Raw genomic sequence first — 15,649 nt, forward strand, 5'->3', positions numbered from 1 at the left:
GACGATTCTCCAGACAGGTTTACGGGGCGAAACTTACGGGGCTTGGATTGGTTTCATCCACTGTGCCTCTGTCATAAAGACGCACACACAGCAGGGTCTAGAGGCGGACGAATACCAAGGAGAACCAGTGGAAGGAGAATCAAAACCTTCAACAACCAAGGTACCCAAGTCCACCCGCTGAGCCTGTCACTGCAGAGCTTGATTCAAGGGAAATGTAAGAGTCTGTGGATCTTATACGCTTATATAGGCAACGGAATTAAAGCACTTACACCACATGAGGCTATCGTCGTGCCTGACTTTTGAGATATTTCTTTTTTGTATTTCTCTTCTCCTATTTCTTTTTTTCCTCATTTAGCACCTGGAATGGGCTTGTTTCAAATGATAAAATCATTTGAATGCTAGTCATCTAATATCTACCTCTCATTCCACCTTATACTTTTATGTTAATTTGCTGTAACTATCTTGAGTCCCCTACATGGTAACAAATTTTATTTCTAACCAAAGATGTTTGATAAACCAAGTAAGGTGCCTGAAATGGTACACACAGCTTTCCTAATTACAGATTCAAAACAGAACCTCAAAATTAGGAGGGGCTAAGGTTGACCTTGTTTTAAAGGACCTTTCACTCATATCTGGGTACCACATACCTCAAGAATGAGTAATGAGTGTCCTTCATGGAGGCCACTGTCCACGTGTAAGTAGGAAAAATAACCCCATCTTCATCCGTCAATTCAGAAATTTATGTTAACAATATTTACTCATAGAAAACACTTCTACCACTCTGTCCCTTTTGCACCACCCGTATCCCTCTCTGGGGCTGCATGTTTCCTAGCCTGCCACTCAGCTGTGACACCACTGCCACTCCAAAGACCAGCAGACCAATTTCTCTTAGGAGAGAATGTACGAGACCTAACATCGACTGCAATGGTAAGCTTGCTTCACATATACCATCGACCTACGGCACTGTGGTCAGCATCAAGGCCTGCTCGTGGAAAGCCTTCAGCTCTTTCACAAGCACTCAGGATCCCTTACTTGGAAAAAGTGACACAAACTTCCTATTTGGGGACTGATTTCCTGCTAATAATGACTCCAACTTATGTCTTTCTCATTCTTTGTTTGAACAGGCGATCGCAAAGCACAGAAAACGTTGACTACAAACAAAAGTCATGCCCACGATTAAACAACTAGCTATTGTTTTCCCTTATTTTCAGAGAACAGTGACATTTAATATTTACATGTTTCTGGACTTAGCTATTACGCAAGAAAACAAATCACAAATTTGATTAGTCATCTTAAAATATTTAGGGCTATCTTGTAAATCTCATCATGTCTTTTCAGAGAGAAAGACTGACGATCAAGTTGGTAGCTGGAAACCTGGCTCTGTTGAGAAAATAGAACAACATCACATCCTACCTGACACACACTGGGAATATTTACTCAGGAAAGACAGAGAGAAAGGGAGCTTTAAACACAGACTTGCGTCCAACCAGAAGAAACAATGAAGTGGGATTCCCACACCCCAGACTCTGGTCCAGCTTACCGGCACCTGCTCTCGGGGCCTCCACGGTCCCCTCTTCGGGGTCTGCAGCCTTCACGTCTTCCCACCCTTCTGAAGACACGGGTATGCCGGGGGCACACATGACTGCAACTCGCAGAGAAATCCAGCCTGGGGACTGTCAGCCTGGCTTTGAAACAAGCTCAGGATCAACCAGGAAGCGCACACGGTGGCTCCTCCTGCCTTCGGCTTAGGCCGTTGAACCGCCCGGAGGTCAGCAGCGTAAGATGGAAACGAAGGGATGCTGGTTGAGCAGGAGAAAGTCACTCTGCATGACCGGCTCAGGTCATCGCGGGCACAGAGCAGCTACGCAGGCACCGCCTGGATAGGACACCACGCACAAGCCTCCAGGCCTAGTGGCCTGGAGCCTGGTAGCACTTACTGAGCAGAAGCATATTGGCATCTCTGTTGGCTTTTAACCAGATCCACGGGATTCAGGAAATAAGCTCTCTGCCAGATGACACTGCTCCCAGCCATTCCTTCTGTTTACTTATCCCCCAGTCACTCCAACTAGTGTCCTTTCTCCTGCTGTGCGCTTATTTGTGGAGAGGGCTAAATAAAGGACTTTTATGACAACCAAATGGCCATTAGCCCATAGGATGACTTCTTAAAGCATAACTCTTCTGCTTTTGTGCAGTACTGTTAAAATCAATTAAGTGTGAGCATTCCTTATTATTACAGCTCTGATTTGTGAAGAAAAAAATGTTTTGTTTCTTCCTGAAGAAATATTTGAGGTTAGGCTATTTTTGTGCATATTATATATTCTTTATATAATATTTTCCTCTTATTACATAAACTTTTAAAGGTAGATTCCCTCTTCCTATTGCTGTATTTTCCTAGCAGAGGCAAATACATATATATATATTTGTATACATATATATATATATATATACATACACACACACACACGCATATATATATGGCTCTGGGATTTTTTTCCTACTATATGTGACAGGGTACAACGTTTCCAGACTATGAAGAGCTGTACCTTCTTTTAGATAAGATGCAAACTCCTACTTTATGGGAAAAAAAGGAATTAAGGGATTATATTTTCTTCTACCATAACGAAAACAAGAGGTACACATGACTTTAATTTAAGCATACAAATGTGCAGGTAATCATTACTTTTTTGGATTTTAATAGAGATAATGCTGTAAATTGTAAAAGTAATGTACATGCAGGTATTTCACATTTCCTAAAGCATGTTCATGGGTTGTAAAACAAATCTGAGAGGTGACCAGGATGGAGAGCATTACAAGAGAATCAACCATTTATGGAAACAGATAAGAAGTAAATACCAAGACTGGTCTGTCCTGGAAACTAAACTCCCACATCATCAACCCAGTACTTCCACTTCACCAAGCTTTCATATTCAAATTAAACTCCAGTACTAATACAACAGGTAGAAAATAGAGGTAAAAATTATTACAATCAAATGCCAATATTGTTAATGTCAAAATATTAATCCCATATAGTACTCCAGAAATCAGGTGTTTTTTCCCCTCCACAGTCCTAGTATTAATTAAAAAAAAAAATCTGATTTAAAATCCAAATCTCTTACTAGCACACTCTGAAGTAATAATCGATATGTATTGAATTTCTAAGTTCTATATAATACTAGCGTATTAAGGAAAGTAGCACTGAAATACTGCACGGTAAATGTATATCTTATTTCCCAACAGACTTGTCCATGTAATGTCCTCGACTGCTCACAATTATATCTTATAGAAAAAGCAAGGTATGCTTCCATGTAGACAAATATACTGAGTAACTTTAAATAATGAATTTTAAATAATGAAGTTATAAACTACATTGCAAACTCCTGATGGGATGTAGGTAAAGCATCTACTTCTCTATGGGGCTACAGACGGAAGACCGTCCAGTGACCTTGCCACTCTCTCTACTGCTTTCACCTGTTTTGTGATCCACACTGTATTGTTTTAATGCATCGGCACATAAGGATCAACAGCAGGACGAACTTTGGGCAGAAGAGGATAAATATATTGTCTGCCAGTCCATACATGTGTAAACCCCATATCCTCTTAGTAAAATCAAGGTTCTTAATCTTTACCAGTAGCAGAGTACATTCTCCGTGAAAGTTTATGCCATAAACGCAAGTTCATGCTCTGAGATAGTTCCATTGACTAAACCCAATCCACACAGACCTCTTCATTGTTTTTCATTTCCCTGTAGGTCTTAAAAGGAGAGTCCATGCTGGACTTTACCTTGTTATTCTTTGCAAGTTCTTTGCACTGATCCTTGCATGCATGCATCCATAATTTCTTTCATCCAGCAACAATTCTGAACATTGAGTATACTAAGCACTAAAGTAAAGAGAAGAAAGCTAAGCCACGTCTCTGCCTTGAAGGTTGAATGCTACTATTCTTCCCATATTACAAAGGAGGAAACTGAGGCTTACATATAAGTGACACATCTCATCAGTGGCAGAGGAAGAATCTGAATAACAATTGAAGCTAATCTTGCTTTAGATCACACATCTTTAAATTTGGAAACTAACGTTCCCCTAGTATTAGCAGAAGACTGTGCTCTTGGTGGTTTGTGAAGCTACACCCGTTAAAAGGCACAAGATGCTACAGGCTGAGGTCCTTCATGAGGCTCTGGCATTGCTCCATGCCTTGACCTCAGAACAACAGTTTATGGAAATGTTAACAGATGGTGCACGATGAAAGTGACCCTGATTAAATGTATTCAGGACGCACTGCATCCACGAAAGGTGGTGAGAAGTCCTACGTGAAGGAAATTTGTAGCCAAAGTTAGCACTGGCCAAACGTACTGATATTTGAGCACAAACACTTATTTTTGGCATCACACTTACTAAACCTCTCACTACTTTGCAGAAACACTAGTTGGAGAAATGCTATGTTATTAATACTGTTTATTTTGATTTGTTAAGACACCCTAAGCAAAAAGCAAGGGAGGTAAGTATTGGATTCCATTTTGTAGATTCAGAGTTGATGTTCAGGACCACGTAGACCTTTCGGGCAGTTTCTGTAGTGACAGGCACTGTCCCATGTCCTGCTCTGTCACTGGGATGACTGTGACTCTGCTGTCATGAAGCCCCAGCTCAGACACCCTCCCTTCCTGACCCACATGGATATACTACTGTATCAAGGTCTCCCATTTACTGAGATCTACATACCACACTGAAAAAAATCTTCTGGGGGATTCTAAGTTACAATAAAACAAACAAAACAAAACACAAAGTTCAAATGACATCTTCTGGGAAATCCTAATTGTATATATAATAAATCAATAAAGCAACATTCAAAATACAACTGGGGTCTTTGTGGGGATAACAGTAGCATCACGGCAGGCAAGGTTAGTTCTAAAGACATAAGAATGAATAAAATGTTAGGATTTGGGGAAATAATATATCTAACTCATTTTTTTCCAGGATTGAGAGCTTCTTTCACACTTGCCACTTCCTGAGTCATAAGGTTGCAGCCTATCAGGATTTATAGTTTTCCCACAAGGATACGTTGGATTCGAGAAGCAACTCTGTCTATAAACTGTCCAGCCTGAGAAAGTTTAAAAAGTAGAAAAACACTCAAAGAATGTGATGCTATCAAGTATCTTCTGGACTTCAAACCACCCTGAAATTCTGAAATACAGACATGAGAATCTTGTTTTCAAGTTGTTCTAATGAAACCATTTGCTGTATAAATGAATACAGGTCCCCTAGGAAAGTTGCTGTTCTGTCTCACAGTGTGTGTGTGAAAGGGATCTCCCAGGGAGAACTGGTCACACAGCTTTCCTTGATCTGTGTCGTCTTCTAAGCTGGCGGTCCTAGGCCTCCCAGACCATGATCCATACCTTTATCCGGGCATAGAATAAAGGGGATCGGAATAGCAAATATGCCAAAATGTCAGCTAGTGGCAGGATATGGGCCAGGGTGTGGTGGGAACATTTCAGGGAGGATCTCTTTAGGGAGATGAGGGGAAAAGATGACTGGGTTATGAAAGGGAGAGTCAAGAGAGAACGAAAAGGTAAATCACTGTTATGGGCGGTGATTACTTTGTAAGCCCAACTCACCCAGCACAGAATGTTTCCTCAATTCATACCCTCTGACTGACGCTACACATTTCCTAGAGGAGACCTAGCAAAGTAGGACAAGTGGAAACTGAGTGCTAATGCCGTTTGCTGCAACATGGATGGCCCTAGAGATGATCATACTATGTGCAATAAGTCAGACAAAGACAAATTCCATATGATACTGCTTATATGTAGAATCTAAAATATGACATAAATGAACTTACCTACGAAACAGAAACAGACTCACAGACATGTGATTGCCGAGGGGGAAGGGGGAGGAGGATGGAGTGGGAGTCTGGGGTTAGCAGATGCAAAGTATCATACAAAGGATGGATCAACAACAAGGTCCTGCTGTAGAGCACAGGGAACTCTATTCAATACCCTGTGATAAACCATGTGAAAAAGAATGTACATATGTGTATAACTGAATCACTTTGCTGTACAGCAAGAATTAACACAACATTGTAAATCAACTATACTCCAATAACATACATTAATCAAATAAAATGAAGTGAAATTGAGTGCTTTTCTTGGTGCTGAGATATTTTAAAGGATAATCAGAAGTTGACCATTTCAGCCTAAAGCCTGGCATAAATGCTTCAGCCATTACTGCCCTGCTCTGTAAAACACAGAAAACAGGTCAAAAGAAAAAGAAATCCAATTGATAAAGCCCAAACATTGGTTCTCTGGGTGTCATTTCTTTTTTTTTTTTTTTTTTTTTTTGCAGTACACGGGCCTCTCACTGTTGTGGCCTCTCCCGTTGCGGAGCACAGGCTCCGGACGCGCAGGCTCAGCGGCCATGGCTCACGGGCCCAGCCGCTCCGTGGCACGTGGGATCTTCCCGGACCGGGGCACGAACCCGCGTTCCCTGAATCGGCAGGCGGACTCTCAACCACTGTGCCACCAGGGAAGCCCTGAGGGCCATGTCTTAGCACCTGTCTATTCTTTGGAACTTAAGCCATTGATTATAAAGGAATGGAAGTCTTTTGAGCTTGAAGATATCACTGACCAAGGACCAAATGTAATGTTAATTTATTGCCTTGAGATTAAATCACAATGTAGGCAATATCAGTTCCGTCTACAAAATCTACCTTAGGAACAGAAAAATGTGATTTCAATTTCTTACAAGAGATTTACTGTTTTTTTCACCCAGGGTTCAGACAAAAACAAGGTTCCTCATTTACCCGAGCTGTGTGAAGTTTCATATTATTTTTGTTTTCATTGTGGGGGAAGCTCTCGGAGGGTCATGGCCTCGTGCAGAGATGCCAGTTCCAATTACCTGCCTCGTGCAGGGCAGCACTGCCCCTCACAGCCTCAGGCTGCGCAAAGCCCCAGGCACCATGAGGTTTCATTCAACCAGAGGCCTTGCTGAAGCATCGCCCCATGTTCTGACGTATATGGTTTTCTAGTTTCATTTCTGGCATTTGGATGTTTCTCTTTTATGCAAATTCAGTGATGCCTTGCTAAATAAATGTTATCTAGATCCACCATTTATAGGTTTTTGGCAGTGGAAATTGGCTCTCTTTGCTTTTAATTTCCTTTAGCTTAGGCAACTTTGTAACTATAAACTGGAAATAGTTTCAAATGGTGTGCTACTTGGCGTTTTCACTTTGATATGATGGCCGTTTAAAATCTGATTGGTAAGTTCAAAATCCATTAAGGGGATATATTTATTTGTCTTTATAGAACTACAATTCAAGCAATGCTATCTGGTGAATAATGATAGTTTTTTCTATTAACCTATGGCCCAAATACATAGATTCCTGCAGTCATGGACATGAGTTATTTCTCCACTAAGAAAACAACTAATTCGAGATAGTCTCATGCACCAGAGGGCAGACAGCAGAAGCAAGAAGAACTACAACCCTGCAGCTTGGGGAACAAAAACCACATTCAAAGAAAGACAGACAAGATGAAAAGGCAGAGGGCTATGTACCAGATGAAGGAACAAGATAAAACCCCAGAAAAACAACTAAATGAAGTGGAGATATGCAATCTTCCAGAAAAAGAATTCAGAATAATGATAGTGAAGATGATCCAGGAGTCGGAAAAAGAATGGAGGCAAAGATCGAGAAGATGCAAGAAATGTTTAACAAAGACCTAGAAGAATTAAAGAACAAATAGAGATGAACAATACAATAACTGAAATGAAAAATACACTAGAAGGAATCAATAGCAGAATAACTGAGGGAGAAGAACGGATAAGTGACCTGGAAGACAGAATGGTGGAATTCACTGCTGCAGAAGAGAATAAAGAAAAAAGAATGAAAACAAAGGAAGACAGCTTAAGAGACCACTGGGACAACATTAAACACAACAACATCACATTATAGGGGGTCCCAGAAGGGGAAGAGAGAGAGAAAGGACCCAAGAAAATACTTGAAGAGATTATAGTTGAAAACTTCCCTAACATGGGAAAGGAAATAGCCACCCAAGTCCAAGAAGCACAGAGAGTCCCAGGCAGGATAAACCTAAGGAGAAACAGGCAGAGACACATAGTAATCAAACTGGCAAAAATTAAAGACAAAGAAAAATTACTGAAAGCAGCAAGGGAAAAACGACAAATAACATACAAGGGAATTCCCATAAGGTTAACAGCTGATTTCTCAGCAGAAACTCTACAAGCCAGAAGGGAGTGGCATGATATATTTAAAGTGATGAAAGGGAAAAACCTACAACCAAGATTACTCTACCCAGCAAGGATCTCATTCAGATTCGATGGAGAAATCAAAAGCTTTACAGACAAGCAAAAGCTAAGAGAATTCAGCACCACCAAACCAACTCTACAACAAATGCTAAAGGAACTTCTCTAAGTGGGAAACACAAGGGAAGAAAAGGACCTACAAAAACAAACCAAAAACAATTAAGAAAATGGTAATAGGAACATACATATCAATAATTACCTTAAACGTGAATGGATTAAATGCTCCAACCAAAAGACACAGGCTCACTGAATGGATACAAAAGCAAGACCAATATATATGCTGTCTATAAGAAACCCACTTACATACAGACCTAGGGACACATACAGACTGAAAGTGAGGGGATAGAAAAAGATATTCCATACAAATGGAAATCAAAAGAAAGCTGGAGTAGTGATACTCATATCAGATAAAATAGATTTTAAAATAAAGAATGTTACAAGAGACAAGGAAGGACACTACATAATGATCAAGGGATCAATCCAAGAAGAAGATATAACAATTATAAATATATATGCATCCAACATAAGAGCACCTCAATACATAAGGCAACTGCTAACAGCCATAAAACAGGAAATCGACAGTGATACAATAATAGTGGGGGACTTTAACACCACACTTACACCAATGGACAGATCATCCAAACAGAAAGTTAATAAGGAAACACAAGCTTTAAATGACACAATAGACCACATAGATTTAATTGATATTTATAGGACATTCCATTCAAAAACAGCAGATTACACTTTCTTCTCAAGTGCTCACAGAACATTCTCCAGGATAAATCACATCTTGGGTCACAAATCAAGCCTCAGTAAATTCAAGAAAACTGAAATCATATCAAGCATCTTTTCTGACTACAATGCTATGAGATTAGAAATCAATTACATGGAAAAAAAACGTAAAAAACACAAACACATGGAGGCTAAACAATACGTTACTAAATAACCAAGTGATCACTGAAGAAATCAAAGAGGAAATCAAAAAATACCTAGAGACAAATGACAATGAAAACACGACGATCCAAAACCTACTGGATGCCGCAAAAGCAGTTCTAAGAGGGTAGATTATAACTATACAAGCCTACCTCAAGAAACAAGAAACATCTCAAATAAACAATCTAACCTTACATCTAAAGGAACTAGAGAAAGAAGAACAAAGAAAACCCAAAGTTAGCAGAAGCAAAGAAATCATGAAGATCAGAGCAGAAATAAAAGAAATAGAAACAAAGAAAACAATAGCAAAGATCAATAAAACTAAAAGCTGGTTCTATGAGAAGATAAAATTGATAAACCATTAGCCAGACTCATTAAGAAAAAGAGGGAGAGGACTCAAATAAATAAAATTAGAAATTAAAAAGGAGAAGTTACAACAGACACTGCAGAAATATGAAGCATCCTAAGAGACTACTACAAGCAACTCTATGCCAATAAAATGGACAACCTGGAAGAAATGGACAAATTCTTAGGTATAACCTCCAAAGACTGAGACAGGAAGAAATAGAAAATATGAACAGACCAATCACAAGTAATGAAATTGAAACTGTGATTAAAGCTCTTCCCACAAACAAAAGTCCAGGACCAGATGGCTTCACAGGTGAATTCTATCAAACATTTAGAGAAGACTTAACACCCATCCTTCTCAAACTGTTGCAAAAAATTGCAGAGGAAGGAACACTCCCAAACTCATTCTATGAGGCCACCATCACCCTGATACCAAAACCAGACGAAGATACTACAAAAAAAGAAAATTATAGACCAATATCACTGATGAATATAGATGCAAAATCATCAACAAAGTACTAGTAAACAGAATCCAATAACACATTAAAAGGATCATACACCATGATCAAGTAGGATTTATTTCAGGGATGCAAGGATTCTTCAATATACACAAATCAGTCAATGTGATACACCATATTAACAAATTGAAGAATAAAAACCATATGATCATCTCAGTAGATGTAGAAAAAGCTTTTGACAAAATTCAACACCCATTTATGATAAAAACTCTCCAGAAAATGGGCATAGAGGGAAGCCACGTCAACCTAATAAAGGCCATATATGACAAACCCACAGCAAACATTGTTCTCAATGGTGAAAAACTGAAAGCATTTCCTCTAAGATCAGGAACAACACAAGGATGTCCACTTTCACTGCTATTATTCAACATAGTTTTGGAAGTCCTAGCCACGGCAATCAGGGAAGAAAAAGAAATAAAAGGAATACAAATTGGAAAAGAAGAAGTAAAACTGTCACTGTTTCCAGATGACATGATACTATACATAGAGAATCCTAAAGATGCCACCAGAAAACTACTAGAGCTAATCAATGAAATTGGTAAAGTTGCAGGAAACAAAATTAATGCACAGAAATCTCTTGCATTCCTATACATCAGTGATGAAAAATCTGAAAGAGAAATTATGGAAATATTCCCATTTACCATTGCAACAAAAAGAATAATATACCTAGGAATAAACCTACCTAGGTAGACAAAAGACCTGTATGCAGAAAACTATATGACACTGATGAAAGAAATTAAAGATGATACCAACAGATGGAGAGATATACCATGTTCTTGGATTGGAAGAATCAATATTGTGAAAATGACTATACTACCCAAAGCAATCTACAGATTCAATGCAATTCCCATCAAATTACCAATGGCATTTTTTACAGAAGTAGAACAAAAGAAATCTTAAAATTTGTATGGAGACACAAAAGACCCCGAATAGCCAAAGCAATCTTGAGGGGAAAAAAACGGAGCTGGAGGAATCAGACTCCCTGATTTCAGACTACACTACAAAGGTACAGTAATCAAGACATTATAAAACTGGCACAAAAACAAAAACATAGATCCATGGAACAAAATAGGAAGCCCAGAGATAAACCCACACACCTATGGTCAACTAATCTAGGACAAAGGAGGCAAGGATATACAATAGAGAAAAGACAGTCTCTTCAATAAGTCGTGCTGGGAAAACTGGACAGCTACATGTAAAAGAATGAAATTAGAACACTCTCTAACACCATACACAAAAATAAACTCAAAATGGATTAGAGACTTAAATGTAAGACCGGATTATAAAACTCTTAGAGGAAAACATAGGAAGAACACTCTTTGACATAAATCACAGCAAGATATTTTTTGATCCACCTCCTAGAGTAATGAAAATAAAAAGAAAAATAAACAAATGGGACCTAATGAAATTTAAAAGCTTTTGCACAGCAAAGGAAACCATAAACAAGATGAAAAGACAACGCTCAAAATGGGAGAAAATATTTGCAAATGAATCAACAGACAAATGATTAATCTCCAAAATACATAAACAGCTCACGCAGCTCAATATTAAAGAAACAAACAACCCAATCCGAAAATGGGCAAAAGACCTAAATAGACATTTCTCCAAAGAAGACATACAGATGGTCAAGAAGCACATGAAAAGCTGCTCAACATCACTAATTATTAGAGAATTGCAAATCAAAACTACAATGAGGTATTACCTCACACCAGTTAGAATGGGCATCATCAGAAAATCTACAAGCAACAAATGCTGGAGAGGGTGTGAGAAAAGGGAACCCTGTTGCTTTGGCAGGTGGAAATGTAAATTGATACAGCCACTATGGAGAACAGTATGGAGGTTCCTTAAAAAACTAAAAATAGAATTACCATATGACCCAGCAATCCCACTACTGGGCATATACCCAGAGAAAACTGTAACTCAAAAAGACACATGCAACCCATTGTTCACTGCAGCACTCTTTACAATAACCAGGTCATGGAAGCAACCTAAATGCCCATCGACAACCAAATGGATAAAGAAGATGTGCTACATATACAATGGAATATTACACAGCCATAAAAAAGAACAAAATTGGGTCATTTGTAGAGATGTGGATGGATTTAGAGACTGTCATTACAGAGTGAAGTAAGTCAGAAAGAGAAAAACAAATGTCATATGTTAACACATATATGTGGAACATAGAAAAATGGTACAGATGAACCGGTTTGCAGGACAGAAATTGAGACACAGATGTAGAAAACAAATGTATGGACACCAAGCGGGGGAAGTGGTGGGGGGTGGTGGTAGTGGTGTGATGAATTGGGAGATGGGGACTGACCTGTGTAAACTGATGTGTATAAAATGGATGGCTAAAAAGAACCTGCTGTATAAAAAAGTAAATAAAATTAAATTTTAAAAAAATCCCCAAAACATCACTCTATCAGGCGAGTTTTACCCAAATCCTCAAACTGACAGGTAAAAAAAAAGACAAAAAAGAAAACAACTAATTCAAAGGGATGAGTAGAAATGTTAGAAATGACAAGACTTCAAACAGCAAGTTATTAAAGAAAGCACATTGTCAAGGAGAGGTGGAAGATTATTTACATGACGCACAAGCTAATTAATTAAATGCTATGTAGTAACTTACAGTTTTACCTCATTAATACAAGACCTAATTTCCCTTTCTATTTATTTTTATCCCATTCGTTTCCCTTTTTTCTGTTTTTGTTAGAAGAACTTTTCAAACCTTTTTATGAACAAAACAAAACAAAACAAAACATATCAGAACCAGTGATTTCTAAGAATACAAGGTTCCCTAAGTTCTACTTCAATTGAATTTCCAACCAAATCACAAAAGGCAAGCATTTTCTTTGTTTTATACTATGATTAAGGGCCACAGTATTTCTCGTTTGTTAACGCAATTGATTTAAAAATTGTCTTCTTAAAAAATGATATATGTGCTTCAGGTCAAGATAAAACACACCTTCTCTTCTGTAAAATAATAAAATATTTATTCCAAAAAATAAATAGTATTTTTACTATCTCTTATCTCTATGGAAGAGAAAAAGCCTATGCTGAACATTACTAGGATGTCCTGAAAGGAATGATAACAAACTAATGGTATTTTACCACCCCCAGACTCTCACTGGAAGAATAAATTAAAGATATGCTCTGACAAGAAGAAAAATGAAGGTGGAAAGAAAAGTGAGATGTAAAATGTAACGGTGAACATGAAATCAGTTAAACATGTTAAACACATTGGTAAATTTACGTAAGTATTATCTACTTATACGAATGTGTAAAGACAACCTGAGCCTATTCTAGATAACAATAACATAGACAGTGGAAAAAACAGTAAATTTAGAGGAATGTTAAAGCTTGCTAAAGTCTTCTTTCACAGGGATAACAATTTAATTTTAGAGTTTTGCTAACAAATTATAAAACTAAGTATTGCACTGAAGAGCTCAGCTTTACATTAAAGAATACCAAAGAAAGGGCTTCCCTGGTGGCGCAGTAGTTGAGAATCTGCCTGCTAATGCAGGGGACACGGGTTCAAGCCCTGGTCTGGGAGGATCCCACACGCCGCGGAGCAACTAGGCCCGTGAGCCACAACTACTGAGCCTGCGCGTCTGGAGCCTGTGCTCCACTACAAGAGAGGGCGCGATAGTGAGAGGCCTGCGCACCGCGATGAAGAGTGGCCCCCGCTTGCCACAACTAGAGAAAGCCCTCGCACAGAAACGAAGACCCAGCACAGCAAAAATAAATAAATTAATTAATAAACTCCTACCCCCAACATCTAAAAAAAAAAGAATACCAAAGGAATGTATAATGCCCTACACTCTAAAATAAGTGAAAAAGCACATAAAACCACCTGATCAATCTAATAGAGGGCATGAAGAGAAAAAGCAAAGCAAAGGAATGAATGGTAACCAGAAAACTCAAGTTAAGCTAAAACAAAGGAATATGTTTACAGTAGGAGTTTAAAAATACAAAGAAGACAAAAGGAAACATAAAGAATGTGTGCTGTTTATGGTCCAGATATAAGTATACTCAACACTTTGATGTACATCCTTTCAGTTTCCTTTACACATATTATGTAAACATTTTTTTCAAAAACATACCATATAGTATACATACAACGAGCAATGCCTCTCTCTTAACTATCACAAACATTTTATGTCATAAATACAAGAATATAGAACATAATTTTTACACAGCATTCCTTTAACCAGTGCCTCTTTTCCTGGAAATTGATCTGGCTTGCAATTTGTGTATAATACTATTATAATAAGAAACACTATTATAATAAGAAATATTTACCCATATCGAGCATAAAGTGTTTATCCTGCCAAGACATTCTTTGAGATGCAGTTATATTTTATAAACTAAACATCCTGGATTCCCCGGGTCGTGTAGCACTGCAGTGTGCATTTAGTGAAAGAAATCCACATACAGGTGGACCTACAATTCAAACCCATGTTGTTCCAGGGTCAGCTCTACCTGGGTGGGAAACGGCCAACTCTTTATTCCATCCCCTAAACATACGTTGAGTCATTCCGGATGCTTTTTCCAGTCAAACGTGTCCCTGTATAAATAAGCAATTTTTTTTTCATGGGATGCTCATGGGATACAAAATAACAACTTTCATGGAAGAACCAGCACTTCATAATGTATGAAGGGTCAGGTCTGAGACTTGGTAAGGTCCTTGAAGACGATGAGGCCCTGTCGTCATAACCTTGACCTCATGTTGGAATCACCAAACAGATGCTAAAAACAACAATGATGACTCCTGGGCCTCAGGCCAGAACCATCAGATCAGGAGCTCTGGGCTTGGGGCCTGAACATGAGCATCTTGTTTATGAAGCTCCTCAAATGATTATAATCCTACAGTTCTCGATTCAGCCACATGCACTAAAATAAATCAGGGCCTGACTGCTCACTGACCAAATCAGTCTCCCTTTTGGTGCTGCCTCAACACTTCTTTTTAAATTGAAGTATAGATGATTTACAATGTTGTGTTAATTTCTGCTATACAGCCGAGAAACTCAGTTATACATGTGTATATATATCCTTTTTTCTATTATTTTCCACTATGGTTTATCCCAGGAGGCTGGATATAGTTCCCTGTGCTCTATAGTAGGACCTTGTTGTTTATCCACCCCATATATAATAGTTGGCGTCTGCTAATCCCAACCTCCCAATCCTTCCCTCCCCCAGCTCCCCTCCCCTTTGGCAACCACAAGTCTGTTCTCTATGTCTGTGAGTCTATTTCTGTTTTGTAAGTTCATTTGTGTCATATTTTAGATTCCTCATATAAGTGATGTTAGATGGTATTTGTCTTTCTCCGTCTGACTTACTTCACTTACTACGATCACCTCTAAGCCCTCCAGGAGATTCTAAAGTGCATCCAAGGTTGAGGATCACTGATAGGCTCTATCCCTCTCATTCTGTTGCCCAAGGTAATCCAGTCCTTAAAACTGGGATCAAAGCTGTTCTCTTGATCCGTGGCCTCTGGGCTCTTTCCTTTCACAGGTCTGGAAGCTTCCTGCTGCCAGA

General features: G+C 38.7%; 1 protein-coding gene across 40 annotated transcripts in view; it reads right to left on the reverse strand.

Annotated features, from left to right (window-relative positions):
* The window catches only part of RIMS1 (regulating synaptic membrane exocytosis 1), a 480,052-nt gene that overhangs the window by 187,639 nt on the left and 276,764 nt on the right, over positions 1-15,649 (reverse strand). For 39 of the 40 annotated variants that reach the window (XM_065888935.1, XM_065888916.1, XM_065888915.1 and 36 more), the window contains exon 1: positions 1,541-1,640. The exons of the other annotated variant lie outside the window; for it this stretch is intronic. In XM_065888935.1, coding sequence (XP_065745007.1) covers positions 1,541-1,640 — 100 coding nt within the window. Of the gene's footprint in view, positions 1-1,540; positions 1,641-15,649 lie in introns of those variants that run through there. 40 annotated transcript variants of the gene reach the window in all.

The sequence above is a fragment of the Phocoena phocoena genome, chromosome 12 (genome assembly GCF_963924675.1).
Source record: "Phocoena phocoena chromosome 12, mPhoPho1.1, whole genome shotgun sequence".
NCBI classification, from domain to species: Eukaryota; Metazoa; Chordata; class Mammalia; order Artiodactyla; family Phocoenidae; genus Phocoena; species Phocoena phocoena.